Genomic DNA, 14,970 nt, shown 5'->3' with positions numbered 1-14,970 from the left:
AACTCACCTTTGTCTATATCATAGGGAAATTACCATTACAATTTAAATAAGCCATAGAATGTATTGTGCTCAACGAAGTAGTTTCCATCACGTGAATAGATTTCAAGCTCATATTTAGTTATTTCTTTGTCTAATTCATCTACCCAACTACAAAAAAATTGTGCCTACGTTCTTGGTGTAAAATTGTTAAGTCGATAACCAAAAAAACAAAACTATTCTATACATAAAATATTATAAATTAAATTACTTTATCTTTTATGCACATATAAAGTGTATTCTATATAAATTTCTATTGACGTAACCCTTGCACCTCCTTTTGGTGCAAGTACTAGTTTCTAGAAAGTGTTATTATTGTTACTATATTGGTTTTGTGTTTTGTGTTTGTTTTTATGGGATATTATTATTTAGAAGACAATAATTAGAAATAGACTTGAAATTATAAATAAATGTTTAAAGATTTCACAATATAAATTTAAAATGTATTCGAATTAAAATAAATAGTTTTATGTGTAATCAAATAAAAGAATTTGATGCAATTATTTGGAAACTTGTCTTCATGTCAAGCTCCTTCTATTAGTTTGTTGACTTCTCAAAACAACTAATCAAAAAAGATTGGAGAGTGTGTATGCTTAGCCTATATGTCTAGGACTAAGATATGCATGCATGTCTACCCATGTTCTCAACCTATTGCATGAAGACTATGCAAAAAGTGAAAAATAACAATTTGTTCTAAATATGATTATTACTTTAATGACATAAACTGGAATAAGAGTGATTAAAATATTGAAAATCTAACTATTGTGCATGTGTGAGTGTGCAAAACAAGATAAAATTGGCAAATGTCTATCCAACCATATGACCGCACATTAGACTATATTTATTAATTACTTAAATTCATTTAATACAACAAATTTTTTACTTCAATTAATTAATAAATATGTTCAAATGTGCATTTTAGAGGTTGCATACAAGTCATCATAAATTGGGACAAATTTGAATTATGTCAATGTTGGATACAATGTAATGGTAGTAAAAAAATTATTTAGAGAAGAAGCTTATAACTCATTATATACTGATAAAAGAAACCTATGAATGTGTAATTTATTAATGGGCTTTTAATTATCTTTTTTTTTTGTTTCTTTAAAGTTAGTAGTTAGAATCTATCATAACACAATCGTTTTTCAATTGATTTTTTGAGTTTTAATACCACTCTAAAGATAAATTAAGAAGATTGGACAATTTGATTATTTTTGCTATTGTACAAATTACTATTTTATATGAAGAATAACCACGTTCATAATTAAAAAGTTGATGAATAAGGAGTAAACCGCAATGAAAACATGGGTGCACAGAAAAGAGTAAAACCGTGATCAAATGGAATAGTAAAAGAACAAAATTTAATCAGCACTATGTGAGTCTGGTAAAGATGCCCTGACAGAAGACTGCAATCAAAGCGCAAAGCAATCAATTCCACATGCATTTACCATTTTTCCCTACTGACAGACAAAAATGCTCACGTAGAATGAGAGAGTTGTGTTGGGTCTTCTGGTATTTACATTGTAACAACTCTTAAATTTGGTAAAAGCGTCAACGATGATTCAAATTTCCAATGCACAAAATATCGGCCTGCTAAATTGGCCGTCCGTATCTTATCTTCTTTACACAGTACAAATCCATGTGAAATTCTGAAAGGCTTCAACAGTCGAACTCAGACGAGGACCGTTCAATAAATTAATGTTTAAGTAAATGGCTGTATGCCAAGACTTGCTAAGAACATCCGCTCGTCTGGAAAAAATGAGTGCCGGTAATCGCAAAACTATGATGCCTCATGCCCTCCTCATTCCTCTTCCTGCACAGGGCCACATAAATCCCATGATGCACCTCGCCTGGAAGCTTGTCTCTGATGGATTCTTCATCACCTTCCTCAGCACAGAACATAGCCATCAACGAATGATTGAAGCAAACAAGGACAAAGTCATTCATCATAACAGCGAAAGGATCAGAATGATTTCTGTTCCTGGAGGACAGCCGCTCGAGGTCGCCCGGGGAGAGAACCAAATCAATAACATAGATAAATTTTTGAGGTCAGTGGAAAATGCGCTTGGGCCTTCTGTAATTGATAAGCTTATTCAAGACATAAACGAGAAAGATGAAGAGCAGAAAGTGACTTGCATAATAGCAGATGTCTGGACGTGCTGTGGTCTGCAGCCAGTAGCTGAACTCCATCGTGTCTCTCTAGCCGTTTTAAATACATCGCTTGTTTCCACCTTCGCCATCCGCTACTTCAGTCCAAAGCTTATCTCCCTTGGGATTCTTCCTTCCGATGGTAAAATAAATTATTTGTTTTTTTCATTAATTTGATTACACAGCTTTTAGTCTGGTCTAAGACGGTCTGTAACTGTTGTTGTTGAAGGTATTCCAAAGGAGGATACGACACAAACATATCTTCCTTCCATGCCGCCGCTACAGTCTGCTCATCTGCCATGGTTAACCGGAGGTGAATACATTTTTCGGTACGGGAATCGCATAGGAAAAGAAGCGGCTAAGATCGAATGGGTTCTGTTCAACACGTTCTACGAGCTAGAAACTGGTGTAGTTGACGATTTGTCCAGAGAAGTGGGTGTGTATCCCATTGGTCCCTTAATTTCTCCCGAGTTTCTGGACTGCGAAAGAAAGACATCGACCCCAAGTTTTTGGGAAGATGACATGGAATGTTTGGAGTGGTTGGATAAACACAGTGAGCAATCTGTCATCTATGTGTCTTTTGGCAGTCATGCAATTTTGAATTACCGGCAAGTGGAAGAGCTTGCTCTGGGGTTGGAGGCTACCCAGAGACCATTTCTGTGGGTTGTGCGGGCGGATCTAATGGATGGGGCCACTGCCGTTTTACCTGCGGGGTTCCTGGATCGGGTTAAAGATAGAGGTTGCATAGTTTCTTGGGCTCCACAGTTAAGGGTGTTGTCTCATCCTTCCATAGCTTGTTTTGTGACCCACTGTGGATGGAACTCTGTACAGGAGAGCATCACCATGGGAGTTCCCATGATCTGTTGGCCATATTTCGGTGATCAGTTTCTTAACAGCACATATATTGTACATGTTTGGAAGGTGGGTCTGCCTTTGAAAGCCAACAATGATGGGTTAATAGAGAAAGAGGAGTTTAGGGGAGCGATTGAGAGATTAGTTGCTACAGAAGAAGGCAAGGCAGTCAGAGAAGAAACGAGAAAATGGAACAGCATAGCAAAGAATACGGTGAAAGAAGGGGGGTTTTCATCTACCAGTTATACTCGATTTGTCAAAGCTATGATGAAATGTGTGAACGAAATGGGAGGTGGGTGATCTATAAAAAACATAGTGATAGGACTAATTTTATTATCCACTCATGTGTTTTCACCTCATCGAAATGCATCTTAGTTGTTCTCGCGTAGCGCGCGAATAAACATTTACAAGTTTTTATAATGCTTAAACCTTCACGATATTTAGCTCTCATGGAAATAAGTGTACCCTCTTTAATATTACTGTTTTTGGATCTATTTTAGTTTTATAGTCAAAAGCAATTGGCGGATTGATTTTTCTCTTTTTTATTGAAGATTTGTCACTTGACTTGTACTTCATGAGTACTTATGAGCTCTTTCAAAGTCACTTGTATTGGGGCATGTCTAATATGAAATTTCACCCCCTTTTTATAGGACTCAATGTTGTAGACCTTTCGAATAACTTTAAGTGCACGCCTTGCATAATACTCAATTTGCACATGCATCCTTCAAAGCTCAACTTGACACATATTTGATATAAATTTCCTAAAGAGCATTATACCCACTTGGACTTGCACAACTCAATGAGAACTTTTATTATTAAGGAAAACTTGAACCCATGGGTTTATGCCATGCTATGTCCAACATTGGTTAGGGACGCTAAAATCGCCTTGGAGTCATCCCAATGCAAGGCCTAGCTTCTCTACTTGAAAGGTTTGTGACTATGTGCCAAATTTTGTGACAAACCTCACCCATCCATAGGGAGGTGGGATTACTTCCATTCATTCCTAAAATCCACGTAAAACACCCAACTCCATGATCGAGTGGTGGAACTATTCTTCTTTACTCGTGGAGGTAATGTCCTAGGTCATAATCCATGTTCCCTATTTACCTAGACATTGGAAATTAGCATCTATCATGTTCTCTTTCACTCAAAATAGGAAACTCCTTTGGCACTAGACTATTTGGCCTAAGTATCATCTCTTGCATTGCATCTTAAGTTCATATCCTTCACCTCCAACTCATCAACATCCTTCCACCACATGGCTTAGATTATATAACACCTCATCAACAAGCACTCCCCCTAAGCCTTAACCTAATGTGCAAGTTTCCAATCCTATTAGTAACTTTTCTTCCTCTAATCACCTATTGTTTTTAATGCTCAACTTAGTATATCCCTTCATCATAATTCATCTATCAAACTCCTTGATTTTTCCAATGCCCTTCCTTGAAGGAATGCATTTACTAACCAAGACCATGACTTGTCCAATCTAATTATAGCCAATAACCCACTCGTATATACCAAGTCCTATTGGTCATGAAAACTAAATTATTATCTAGTTGCCTTTGATAAATGTCCCACACTATTTCCATGTAAACCACATTTCACATGTATAAGGCATTCTCATTCCCCTAACTCAACTTATTTAGTGGTCCAAACACATTGCACATTGCTCTTTGACCTTATCATTCATGTTTGCCTCTCATAATCTTGTCATGATCTCCTACTTTTACTATCGCATCATGTTATTCAGCTTGATTTACTCCTTGAACCAATTAACTTGTCATTTAAACTTATCCGTTAAACATTTTGGCCTCATTAAAGTGCTAAGCCCCATTACTCATCACTCTAGAACTCACCAGAAAGTCTCCCTTAATGTGTTTCCAATCTTTGGACTCCTTATTGTTCCTAACTTTAATGGTCCAACCATGTTTCATCACTTAAGTCCCCCTTTTGGTACCAATTTAGAACTCTAAGAACTATCCACACCATATTTTAGACTAACTTTGCAAGCCTTTCAACTTAATATTCTTGGAGGCAATGCTTAACTTCCCTAACAAGCTTCTAGATTTAGCATGGGAAAATTCTCTTATACCCTAGTTTGTTCCTTTCTTCTCCAATTTGATATCTCCTCCTTGAGTAGCACCTTACTTCACAATTCTAGATGGGACTCTTTGATGTTGTTTTTCCAAACTCCTAAGTTTGCTAAGCATTGTACCACCAATTTACCAATATTGCATTACATTTAACCCCTAGTTCCACTTGAACTACTTAAGCCCTCTTGCAATCTTTTGGGACGGACAAACTCCTCAAGTTAGCCATATGTATCATTTATTCCACTTAAGTTGCCACACTAAATTTTAGGCATATATACCTATTTTCCTAGATCTCACTTGGAAAAACTCTTTAAAAAATGGACATTGTGCCCTTTCCCTAATGGACTGGCCAATGGGTTCTAGATCCTTTACATTCTTAATGCTACCTTTGCATTCTTAATACTTCCATACTAATTCAGCGTGCAAGCCTAACTCACTTAACCTCATCTTAATTGCATAGACTTTCTTCTATATTACTATGCTTACCTCGCCAAGTTTCCCAAAATGATATCCATGGCCCAACCAAATACCCTTAGCATTCTAAAATCCAATTCCCACTCAATAGTGCTCCCATATATACTCAACTATAGACCACACCTTCAAAGTCTTCATCACTTTATTCTATAATGGAAGGCTCCTTCCAATCAAGAGTTCGCAACTAATGAAGGTCCAACCATCCAAAATGTTGTTTATGATAGCCTCACGCTCTAATTCATTAACTTGCAAAAGTCCTACTTGTAATTTCTTACACATGTGAGCCATTGCTGCAACTCATCTAATTTGCAAGAGCCTCACCCTTGATTTTATTGTTTAATCTTAGTTCACCCCGAATGGATTTTAAAACATGTACCACTCGATATGAAGGCAAATTTCATCATCTCACTTTTTCTTAATTCTTAATGTCCTTGGTGAAAGCCTCAAGTTCTATTCAATCAAGTCCCAACTCAATAACCAAAATCTCAAGTTAGATCCAAATTCCATCTTACATCAAACCATTAACTTTGATACACACATGGCCTAACATAATGCAAATAGGTCAACATGGCCTTCCAAGACTCTAGTATCAATCTTGGCCCTCCAAAGCTACAAATATAGCCTTCCAACACTTTAATACCAACTATCATGGAGTTAGCTTCCCTGTAAAACATCAAATTGAAATTATTGAGCTCCCTTTCCAATTGAGTTATTTAAGTGAAACAAACTACATTGTTACCCTTGGATGCTCCCCTAACATCTAATTCCAACATACACCATAGAATCATTTGAATTGCACCAAACCTATTGGCTTATGCCCTTGGCACTCAATTTCAAAGTTCTAGTTTCCCTTGCAACTTGAGAACCTACTCTTGCATCACATTGAAAAGTTGCCTAGAGAACAATTTTCCAATTGTGTAGGATTTTCTTCGCTATGAACATTAAGAGTCCCATACCTCTTAATCTCTTATTATTTGTACTAAACTTGCCACGTAACTTGTTCTCCTTGAGTATTTGTGAGCTTTGCATTTGTGAGCTCCTCCACAATCACTCGCATTGGGACCATTTCTAACAAGCCACTAAACACATTTCTCATGGGACTTGAGGTCTTAGACCTCTTTCGAACATCCTCCATTTTTAGGAAACCTTAAGTGTGTGCACTACATAACACACTACTTCCATATGCATCCTTCAAGCTCAACTTGACACATTTCCTACATAGATTTGAGCTCTTTCTAACATCCTCCATGTTTAAGAAAATTTAAGTGCATGCCCTACATAACACCCAACTTTTGCATTCATCCTTCAAGATCAGCTTGACACATTTAAAGCTTTTGCAAAGAGCTTAACACCCTCTTATACATGATCAACTCAATGAGAACCTTTACTATTATAGACAACTCACAATGCAACATTTAATTACTTTGTTTCACTTGTTTGGGACTCTCTAATCACCCTAAAGTCATCCTAAGCAAAACCTAGCTATTTCACCTCATTGGTTTAGGAGTATTTGCCAACTACTGCAACACACCTCACCGATCCATCGGGAGGTGATGTTAATCTCATTCATCGCCATTGTCCGTGTAGAATACCCAACTTTATGTTCAAGTGGTGGGTCTACTCAAGTATTCACCCTTGGAGGTAATCTCCTTTAGGTTACAACCCACGTTCCTAGTTTACCAGACATTGGGAGTCACCATCACCTTATCGTCAGTGCTACGCTTACATACGTTTACATTTGAACCCTCTTTCCCAAAATTTTGAAGCATTTGGAAGGGCATGCTTTAGCAGGGAAGACATGGATTTGTCTAATTGTAGCTCCTCTGCCCATATATGAACCTCAAATACAAGTAGAGATTATGCAACTCTTGCAGTTTGCAAGTTTTTAATAAGCTTAATTCCCTTTTTTTTATAGGTTTCTAATTTTGTAATATTTACTTCTTGGGATTGGTTGTGATGACCCTCTTAGTGTTGGGCTTAGAATCCACTACAAAAGAACCTCTTATCATAAATTTAGTCGGAACTTGCTTGCAAATAAGTTGTGTTAAAATATACTTAAGGTAGGTGAATTGTTTGATAGAATGCCTAGAGTAAAAGGGATGTTGTTGACTGCAATGATTGTAGGATATGCACACAATGGATTTGTTGAAAAGGTTGAACCGAGTGCAATTGGTAAGGATAAAGACAAATTCTACAACCTTCGCCAACATCTGGGATCTTTGGAACATGGCATGAGCATTTCTCTTTGAATATCTTGATAAGCAGGGGATTATGGAGCCTAACAAAAGGAAATAGCTTTTTGGGTTCTCTGAAGAGGAAAGAGATGGTTGACATTGAAGCAAAGCATTGTTATTGCCATGTCTTAGCATTTTAAGAAATATTTTGGCTGGTAAGTTGTTTTATTTTAAAAATTTATCTGTTTGGTTTTGATTATTTTTCAGGGTAACATTCGTGGCAGGGTGGTTGATGGTTTCAGTGTATATTTCTTCAAATGTTGTTATTACAAATAGTCTCATTTTTTCAATACATCATAGAGAGAAGAGAATTCTAGAAAGCCACAATACAATTTCTTATCATTCTTTACTTTGCTATTGTTTATAACATATTAGATCTTTGAGAAAATGAGTTATGCCTTACAGTCAAGTAGCAGCAGTAGTGGCAGTCGGAACCAAAATACTGCAAAGTAAGAATGAAGCTGGATATGATAACAATACTGGCAGTATTGGAGGAAGTGAGAATGCAAGTAGTGGTTTGGATATCAAGAAGCCAATCGTCATGAAAGTGGCACACAAGTGAGTCTTTTAAATGTTTTCATTGATAGCTTACTTGGAGAGATTGTGTTATGTGTGATACTTTGATACCAGAATGGCATTGATTATTTTATATGTGGGTAAAAGCACAATGTTGTGTCACACTTTTATAAAGGAAGTGGCCAACACAACTAAAACTATTTAACTTCGACTGCATAAAAGTGACATTTCTAAATTGAATTTCAAAATGATGTAAACTAATCAAATATAGAAATATTAATGAAATTTATGTCTATTATTTTTTTAAAAAAATTCAAAAAAATTGACATTTTTTTATATATTTAAAGACAGATTTTTATTGCTAAAAAAATACTAAAAATCAGGGGTTCTAGTCAGCATCACCAAAAAAAATGAAAATGAACTTATTTTTTGCTGATTTTAATTTTCCAAATAAAGGACATATATATGCAATGTTAAAAAAATTAAATTAAATTTTGATATATATTTTTCTCGTAATAATATTTTTAAGTCCAACATAGGTGAATTTGGTAGTTTTCATTCCGAGTCACCTTTTGTTTACTAAATTTATGATTATCCAAAAAAAAATATACCCTTTTGGATAAGATTCTCTCATCTAGTGAAAATAATATTTTTAAAATTTTTTAATCATTTAATATTTTTTTAATTTTTATAACAATCAAATATAATAAAATATAAATTTTTAATTTTAAATATATATTTTTTTTAAAGTTAAAAATTATAGACATTATTAAAAAAATTGTGAAATGATTTGTAGTTATATTTATTCATGGTATGTAAAATGAGTTTCATAAGGGAATCACTTTAAAATTCTTATTAAATTTTTCTTCAAAGTTGCTTGCACAATTTAAAGTTGGGTTGCTTTACAAAACCTTAACTGAAAATAAAAAGCAACACACAACTTCCTAAAATTTGTCTCTCTACTCTCTATTTGTTTGTCTCTCTCCCTCCCATCCTCTCTATATCTCCTTACATCTCTATCACTTTATCTCACCATCTATATCCATGTATCCTTCCCTCTCCCTCGTCCTTCATATCTTTTTATCTCTTCCTCTCTATCTAGATCTCTATATCTAACTATCTATTTCTATCTTTATCTCTCCCTCTATCTCTCTCTAATTTTCTCCCTCTTCCTCTCTTGTTATATCTTCATCTCTACATCTATATTCATCTCTCTCCCTCTCTCACTCTCACTCTTCCTTCCTACCTCCCTTCCTAGCCCCCTCCCCCCCTCTCTCTCTCTCTCCCCCCTTTTCTTCTCCATCTCCATCTATGTAGTGCCCCTCCCTCGATCAGACTTTTTAGATTCATGTTTTGACTTCAGTTGATTTTCTTAGTGGATATAAGTGGATACTTTATATTGTGATATTTTACTCAAACATTATGCTATGATATGTTATGCTTTAATTTGAGTTATAATGTATATTGTTCATGCAGTGTTTACTATGGTTGTATATGATGTTGTGGAAATGGGGACAAGGCAACAACAAATTTCAATGTTAATAAGTTAGTTTCAACCATAAAACGAAAATAAAGAACTAAAAACCATTCCAAACATATCAAAAAATATTTCAAAAAGCATGAAAAAAGTTTAACAAAACAAAAGAAAGGAGAAGAGTCTCCCTAAGATGCTTCCATGATGCCTTTTGATACTTCTCCCTTGTTTCTCCCCTCTCCAAGTCCCAAATGAGTGTAGCTCTCAGCTTTTAGCACTAGCCATGGATGCCATATGGAGATTCAAGATGGTTGGATATGATAAACAAATGGTATGCAAGTGTAGATAGTGATGCTATGAGAAAGCTCTATGCTAACACTAGTATAGTAACAATACTCTAATTCTTCCTCCTTTGCTTGAGGATAAGGGTTATATTTATAGAAGAAATGGGGAAATGAAAGGTTAAGATTGAGAAATCTTAACAAGGGTTAGGATTGAAACATATTCAATCCATGTGAGACTTTCAATCCAATCTCATGTTGACAAGTGTCACCATGAGGAGGATTGAGAGGAGAGATAAGGAGCATTAAATGCTTGAGGGGACATGATGGTTACCCTAGGGGGTTCGGTTAGTTTAATAGATATTCCTTTTATCTAAGGGATAAATGAATGTGCAAGGGTTAAATGGTTACCTTAGTCAAAGAAATAAATACTTTGAAGAGACCCATGAGTCAAAAGGAATTTTGGGATTTTTCAATTAAAATAAAATAATTTATTTCAATTAAATGGTGTAATTTACATTTGGATAGATATTTAAATAAATATTAATTTATTTGCTTGAGAAAAAGGAAGATAAAGCATTAAATACTTGAAGACTTTGAGGGAAGCCATTAAAGGCTTAAGAAGACTTTAGAAAGAAGCCATTAAGTTTGAAGATTTTAAGGGAAACCATTAAAGGTTTGAGAAGATTCTAGAACGAAGCCATTAAGTTTGAAGACTTTAAGGGAAACCATTAAAGGCTTGAGAAGACTCTAGAAGGAAGCCATTACGTTTGAAGACTTTAAGGGAAGCCATTAAAGGTTTCAAGTGGGTGAAGATAAATAAGATTTTAAATAAATAATATATTTATTTAAAATAGTTGTGCAACTTGCATTTGTAGGAAAATGCAAGTGGGTGGAGGATAAAGCCGATTTAAATAAATGTTAATGTATTTTTTTTAAAATGATTTATTTATTTAATTAATAGGAGAAGAGGGTTAAGATGAATTAATTAAATATTAATTTATTGATTGATGGTTAAATAATCAAATAAATATTAAGTATTTATTTAATTAAGTGGATAAATTTGGGTGTCTACAGTATATATATGCATATGTGGTTCGTTGATGTAGGGAATTATAGGTACAAGTACTATGTAGGTATGGGGTATCGTCTCCACCTGGCTTCACAGGTTTGATCATACCTTATTGACCTAATGGAAGTGGAGGAAATAGTTGTAAGGCCCTACCTTTTAACCCTAGCCAAGCTCAATAGTGAGCATTGTCAGTCGTTTGTCAGTTACCTATGTCTGGTATGCAGGTCATGTGTTTATCTGGTTTACTTGAGTTGTGTGTTATGCATTTCTGAAATTAACTATTAGATATTAAAGTATTTAATTAGAAAATGTATTTTATTTGCATATTTAAATAAAGGGATAAACGTCAATTGCGACCCCTTAGTATTATAAATTGTTAAATCAATTGGATCAATTAATTAAATTATGGAATTTGATTAATTGTTATTTTAATTGTGTAATTAAATCATGTGTATGCATTTTTGAAAAGATTAAATAGAAATTGGAAAAATAAATATCTCCCTCATTGACTTTTTGAAATGAAAATTTTAGTTTTAGTTTAAATTGGAAAATGGAATTTTGAGGAGAAAGGCATTTTCGGAAATGCACTTTATGAGAAAAGTTTTGATTGGTTAGAAATAATTTTAACCTAGAATAAACTTTTAGGTTAAAAATTTTCTATTTATCTGTGTTTTTCATGGGCAGAAAGAAGAGAAGTTTTTGGTTGGAAAATTGGTCTTCATCTCTAGTTGATAAATTTGTTCAGTTTTAAGACTTAGCTCTTCTTAGATTATCTTCCAAGATAGCTTATTAAGGTTGGTGTTTGTAAAACCTTTGTTTTCAAAATTTATTAATTTGAAGAAAATCTCTGTGTGTTTGAAATCATCTGGTTGCAAACTCATTTTAGTTTTGTTGGAAAAGGAAGGGTTGCATTTAAACTTGAAATTTAAACCCTCTTCTGTTTCATTTCAAATTCTCCAATCAATTTCTGATTTGTTTGTTGAAAGAATTGGTTTTCAATTTAAAATTTGTAAATGGTTGTTCACTGTGTTTTTGAAAAAAGAGTTCATTTTAGAAATTTTTAATTTGTTCATAAAATAGAAATTTAGTATGTTTGTGGAGAGATTGATTAGGGGAAAAGTTTTAATCTGTTGAAATTCACCCTTGTATGGGGTTATGCTGGCAAAATTTGCCCAGATTTAGTTGCTTGGAAGTGGAATTGTTTTTTTTAAAAATTGATTCATTCTCTGTTTATTGTCTCGGAAAATTTCTGAGTTTACTATATGTTGGGGGTTTGATTTTAAAAGTATTATTAAATTTTTTTTTTTTAATTTATTGTTATTATTTTGACTCAGAATTTTTTTTGAGTTTGTAAACTTTCTTAGTTTGTTAATTTTCGGAGTTTGCCTGTTTGCAAGAAACTTTGGGTTTTTTTTTTTTAAAATTAAAAGAAAATATTATTAAAAAAATTAATTAAAAATGAAATTATTATTTTTTACATGGTGCGTAGGGGAGCCTGGGGCTCGACCCCAAGCACCACAATGGGGAGTGTTGTCCCCATAGTTGGGCAGCATTGTCCCCATACAGTGGGGAGCGCTGCAACCCACTCATGTGGGCCAACCCCCACATGGGCAACAACACCGTATGGTGCTTGAAGTTTTACTTATTAAAGTTTTAAAAAAAAAAAATTTAATTAATATTTAATTTAATATATATATATATATATATATATATATATATATATATATATATATATATATATATATATATATATATATATATATATATATATTAATTTGTGGATTAAATAATATAGAAAATGAAAAAAATAGTTATAGTTGAGAATTTAATAATATTTTTATTTTGGAGAAACATAAATATTAGTAATTTAGAGATATAAATTAAGTTATATTTTTATATGTATTAGAAAATATGTATAATTATATATATGAAATTTTGGTGTTTAGTTTATTGTGTAATGGTTATATATATGATGTAAATTGAAATTAAGGTGAACTAGAAAACCTTGGTCAATTGACTTTTTAAACTAAATGGAAATCATTGTCAATCTAGACTAGAAAAGATGCGTGTTTAATTACTGTATTCGCATTTATTCTCAAAACTGTAAGTCTTTGACCAGATTATTAAATGTTATCATGTGGTGGTTTTCATGGTTGTTCATGTCTTGTGTCAAGGATTTTTCAGCTGGGTAAGTCCACCAAGATGGTGAAAAAAAAAGGGGGTATAAGTGGCCACTTTTTTTTTCTGAAAACAAGTAAACCTGAACTTCAAAGAGATATTCGAAGGTCACACACTCAAAACTAGGAGTTGAGAAAAGAATAAGAATTGTAGTACTCTAAATCTAGTTTCTAAACTACTAAAGTTTTTAAAAATTGGATAAGATTAAGAGGGTCAAACCTCTCTCGCAATGAAAAAATTGTTCCTGATTTTTTCAAAAAAACATAACATAGCTATTTTTGTGCACTGAAAATATATAATTAGATTTAGTATTTTACAAAACCCTTTAGTAGGATGATAGGTAATATTTAGATCTAGAAGTGTATTTTTTTGTAATTTTTAGTTGAGTATTTTTTTTAATGATTTTTTGAAGTGACCACATCCTGAAAATTTGGTACCTGTTCATTCGCGCTAGGCATAACTTGCATCAAAATAATCGAAAATGAAATTTTTTAAAAAAAATTGTATAGAATCTAGTGTAGAACAATAATATGTAATTTATTTTGAATTTGGTCGATTATATCAAAAGTTATTAAAAAAATGGTAGACGTATGTCTGTGAGGATTGTCAAGGCACTAGTAAAGAAAATTATAGTTTACTATGCTAATGTTGTCTAAAAATAAAAAAAATTATATGGTCAGAAAGATGAGAAGATGTGTGAGATTATGGTGGTAATTTTAAAGATACCCACTTGATCATTTGTAAACATGATGATGATGAAGTCGAGAAATCATGTTGGAAGATGAAAAAACGTGTAAAGGGACAAAAATGGAGCGAAAATGGGCTTGCAAGCCTTAGGGTCATTTTCCAACCCTCTTACCAAGCCAAAACCCGCACAGGTTCTAATGTGCAAGATAGCCCGCTCAGGTTTTGAAAAATAAAAAGTACCATTCATAGTTCTACATAACTCGTACGGGTTATGTAGAACTAAAACCATCATTTTGAGTTTCACAAAACTCGTATGGGTTATGAAAAATCATAATTTTGAGTTTCAAAAAACCAATATGGGTTATGAAAAACAACATTTTGAGTTTCACAAAACCCGTACGAGTTATGAAAAACCATTATTTATATTTTCACAAAACTAGTACGGGTTATGAAAAACATCATTTTGAGTTTCACAAAACCCATACGGGTTATGAAGACATCAAAATGTATGCTTGTAAACTTAGCATATACTACACATATGTATAGACATACATATATAATATGTGTTTATATATGTATATATGCATATCTATAGTTATATATACATATATTTATATAGATATATGTATATATGTTTGCATACATGCATGTATCTCTTCTTTTCATCTCTCTCATCTTCCTTCCCCCATCACCGTCTTTGTCTATTCCGAGCCCTAATTATCCTCCTTGAGTTCTATCTCATCTCTCTCCCCCTCACACTTCTCTTTACTGAGTCTCTCACCCTCTTCTCCTTCTCCTACTCTCTCTCTCTCTCTCTCTCTCTCTCCCTCCCTCCTTATCCTATCCTATTATCACTCTCTCCCCCTTCTCTCTCTTTCTCTCCCCCTACCTCTCCCTCTCTCTCTCTCCCTCCCCTCTCGTTATC

At 33.7% G+C, this 14,970-nt stretch overlaps 1 protein-coding gene across 1 annotated transcript; it reads left to right on the top strand.

Moving 5' to 3' along the window:
- The first annotated feature begins 1,665 nt into the window (after nt 1-1,665).
- Nucleotides 1,666-3,541, top strand: LOC131859678 (anthocyanidin 3-O-glucosyltransferase 7-like). Its single transcript, XM_059213715.1, has 2 exons — nt 1,666-2,326; nt 2,414-3,541. Exons 1-2 carry the CDS (start codon nt 1,747-1,749, stop codon nt 3,334-3,336), a joined length of 1,503 nt encoding a protein of 500 aa, XP_059069698.1. The 5' UTR covers nt 1,666-1,746; the 3' UTR covers nt 3,337-3,541.
- Nucleotides 3,542-14,970: the final 11,429 nt, after the last annotated feature.

Source organism: Cryptomeria japonica, chromosome 10, assembly GCF_030272615.1.
Source record: "Cryptomeria japonica chromosome 10, Sugi_1.0, whole genome shotgun sequence".
Lineage (NCBI taxonomy): Eukaryota > Viridiplantae > Streptophyta > Pinopsida > Cupressales > Cupressaceae > Cryptomeria > Cryptomeria japonica.
Note: the sequence above shows the minus strand (reverse complement) of the source record. Positions and strands in the feature narration are given on the sequence as shown.